The sequence below is a fragment of the Trichechus manatus genome, unplaced genomic scaffold (genome assembly GCF_000243295.1).
Source record: "Trichechus manatus latirostris isolate Lorelei unplaced genomic scaffold, TriManLat1.0 scaffold00181, whole genome shotgun sequence".
Lineage (NCBI taxonomy): Eukaryota > Metazoa > Chordata > Mammalia > Sirenia > Trichechidae > Trichechus > Trichechus manatus.
The window spans coordinates 784,148-786,762 of NW_004444117.1; the positions used below are offsets into that span (position 1 = coordinate 784,148).

The following is a 2,615-nucleotide window of genomic DNA, read 5'->3' on the forward strand; positions in this document are numbered from 1 at the left end:
AGTTTTAATACTGCTATCATGCTTGAATCTTGACATCAAGATCATCATGTTTTCCAAAACTTAAGCATTTGTGTCTGCATAATAAAATGTCCAGTTGACAGCTTTTGAGACAGTGAGGGTGAAGATGTTAGTGGCCCTTTTGAGTGTTTCCTATTCACTGAAAAACTGGCTTCTATTTCTGTTATTCATTCAGTCATTAAAAAGCACATTTAATTAGTTCCTACTGTTCTATGTATCTATATAGAATATATTAAATTTTTGTACACGTAGCAACATTTTGGAAACAACTATAATGTATCCTGCCTAAAATTTTATTTTATGTTGTAAATATTTTAAGTGATTCATACTTTTATTATTATCATTTAGTCCCCTTTTTTTTTTTTTACTATTCTATTTACTCATTTCTGTGTGCTTAAAACTTCTCAATTATAGAATATTGATTCCAACTCATAGTGACCCCAGGTGCTCATTAGGGTTTTCATGGCTGTGACTGTTTGGAAGCAGATCACCAGGACTTTCTTCCAAGGCACTCCTGGAAGATGTTTGAACCACCAACCTTTCAATTAGTAGCTAAATGCTTAACCGTTTGTGCCACCCAGGGACTTTATTCCAAACATAAATAAAACTTTATTCCCTACTATTTCTGAAAGTAATATCATTAGTTTTTGCTAACTACCTTAACCCATCCTACATTATAAAGAAATAAAGAAACTTTAAGAGTGGTAAATTATTTTTTAAGGCTGATCTAGAGAAGTAACTAAGTCAATAAACAGATCAGGGGCTCCCATGTTTGGTACACCTGAGAATCATTGGAATGTCTGTCAGACAGATTCCTGAGCCCCTCGTCCGTGGATTCTGATTCTGTAGATCCAGGATGGGCACAGAACTATATGTTTAGCAAAACTTACAAGTGATTCTAATTCAAGTGATCAGAGACTCACTCTTTGGAAACACTGACACAGACTGGAGTTTGCACTTTTATAGGATTAAGAGGAATTAACATCCTCTTATGTAGAACAAAACAACACTGCAAACTCACTTGATTCTCAACAATCTATCATTATTCCTTTTCATTTAACCAATGGATCCTTCTGAGGTACTTTCTTTGTGCTAGGTAATGTTATCAATGTTAGGGGTGCAGACAAAGTCTGTCCTTCTCTCATAGAACCAATGTGAAGCTTGTTACATATTAAAGTATCCATGACCATTAAGTAAGAATGGTAGAGAGGATCGATAGATATAGTCCCTGTCTTTCAACAGTGTGGCTTCTAAAACAATTAGTTTAAAATTCCAGAACGGAAAGAAAAAATAGGTTTAAACATTTTTCTACAGATGAAGAAAAAAATGTAGGTAAGATTAGTTGACTTTTCTAGGCCCTCACAGATGTTGTTTATTAGTTGACAGCTTGTCCCTCTGCTGGTGCGTCTCCATATTGTCTGTAGCAGATGGTATTTCTACCCTCTACCTGGAGGACTGACACCAGTCTATCAACTTTTTCAGTGCACTTAGAACTTCCTTGTTCCTGAGGCTGTAGACAAGGGGGTTCAGGAGAGGGGTAAGAACTGTACCAAACAGAAGGAGACCCTGATTCAGCTTTGGAGTCTTGGCAGCACCGGGTCTCATGTAAATGCACATACCTGGATCAAAATAGAGACCCACCACACAGAGGTGAGAGGAGCAGGTGGCCAGAGCCTTGTCCCTGCCTTCTGGGAAGTTCATTCGGAGGACAGCAAGGAAGATGAGAGCATAAGACAACAAGATGAGTGATAAGGGCAGCAGCAGAACTAGGACACTTGTCACCACCACTGCCTTCTCATAGGCTGAGATGTCCTCACAGACAATCGTAAGGACAGCCATGACTTCACAGAAAAAGTGGGGGATCTTTCTGGGGCTGCAGATGTGGAAATGCAAGGTGAACACAGTGTGGCCCAGGGAAGTAAGTGCCCCTCCAGCCCAAGACATGGCAACCATCTGCAAACAAACTCGAGAACTGATGATGACCGAGTACCTCAGGGGATTACAGATGGCTACATAGCGATCAAAGCACATGAGAGTTATGAGGATGCATTCAGCAATGGCCACAGTCAAGGAGAAGAAAATCTGGGTCCCACAGGCCAGGAATGAGATGCTCTGACATCCAGAGAAAAAGTTGGCCGCCATCTTGGGGACAATTCTACAGGTCAAAGTCAAATCCATTAAGGAGAGCTGACTAAGCAGTACATACATGGGAGTGTGGATCCCGGAATCAAACCAGATGAGGAGGATCAGAAGAGTGTTGCCAGTGAAGGAGGCCGTGAAGATTAGGAGGATGATGGAGACCATGGCTGTGATGTGTCTAAACTCTGGGAAGAAGCCTAGGAGGGTGAAATCTGTGAATTCTGTCTCATTCCATCTCCCCATGGCTCTCTGTGATGACAACAGAAAAGAAAGAGATTTGTAAAAATTCTCATAGAAGCGAAGCAGTTTGTTATTAAATTTTATTTTCAGAACAATATTATAACAACAGTGACAAATATTAAAAATAATCCTTTGAATGAATTCTTAATATTCTTCCTGTACTAATTGCCAATCCTTGTCCATGCGTTAATGGACTTTATAAACCACGGAGATCGTAG

At 39.8% G+C, this 2,615-nt stretch overlaps 1 protein-coding gene across 1 annotated transcript; it reads right to left on the minus strand.

Annotated features, from left to right (window-relative positions):
* Positions 1-1,461: 1,461 nt before the first annotated feature.
* Positions 1,462-2,400, minus strand: LOC101358095 (olfactory receptor 56-like). Its single transcript, XM_004387176.1, has one exon. It carries the CDS (start codon positions 2,398-2,400, stop codon positions 1,462-1,464), a length of 939 nt encoding a protein of 312 aa, XP_004387233.1.
* Between the last annotated feature and the right edge of the window lie 215 nt (positions 2,401-2,615).

Bases quoted from the DNA above. Each gene is read 5' to 3' on its own strand.
- LOC101358095 (XM_004387176.1), bottom strand. From the start codon at position 2,400: ATGGGGAGATGGAATGAGACAGAATTCACAGATTTCACCCTCCTAGGC.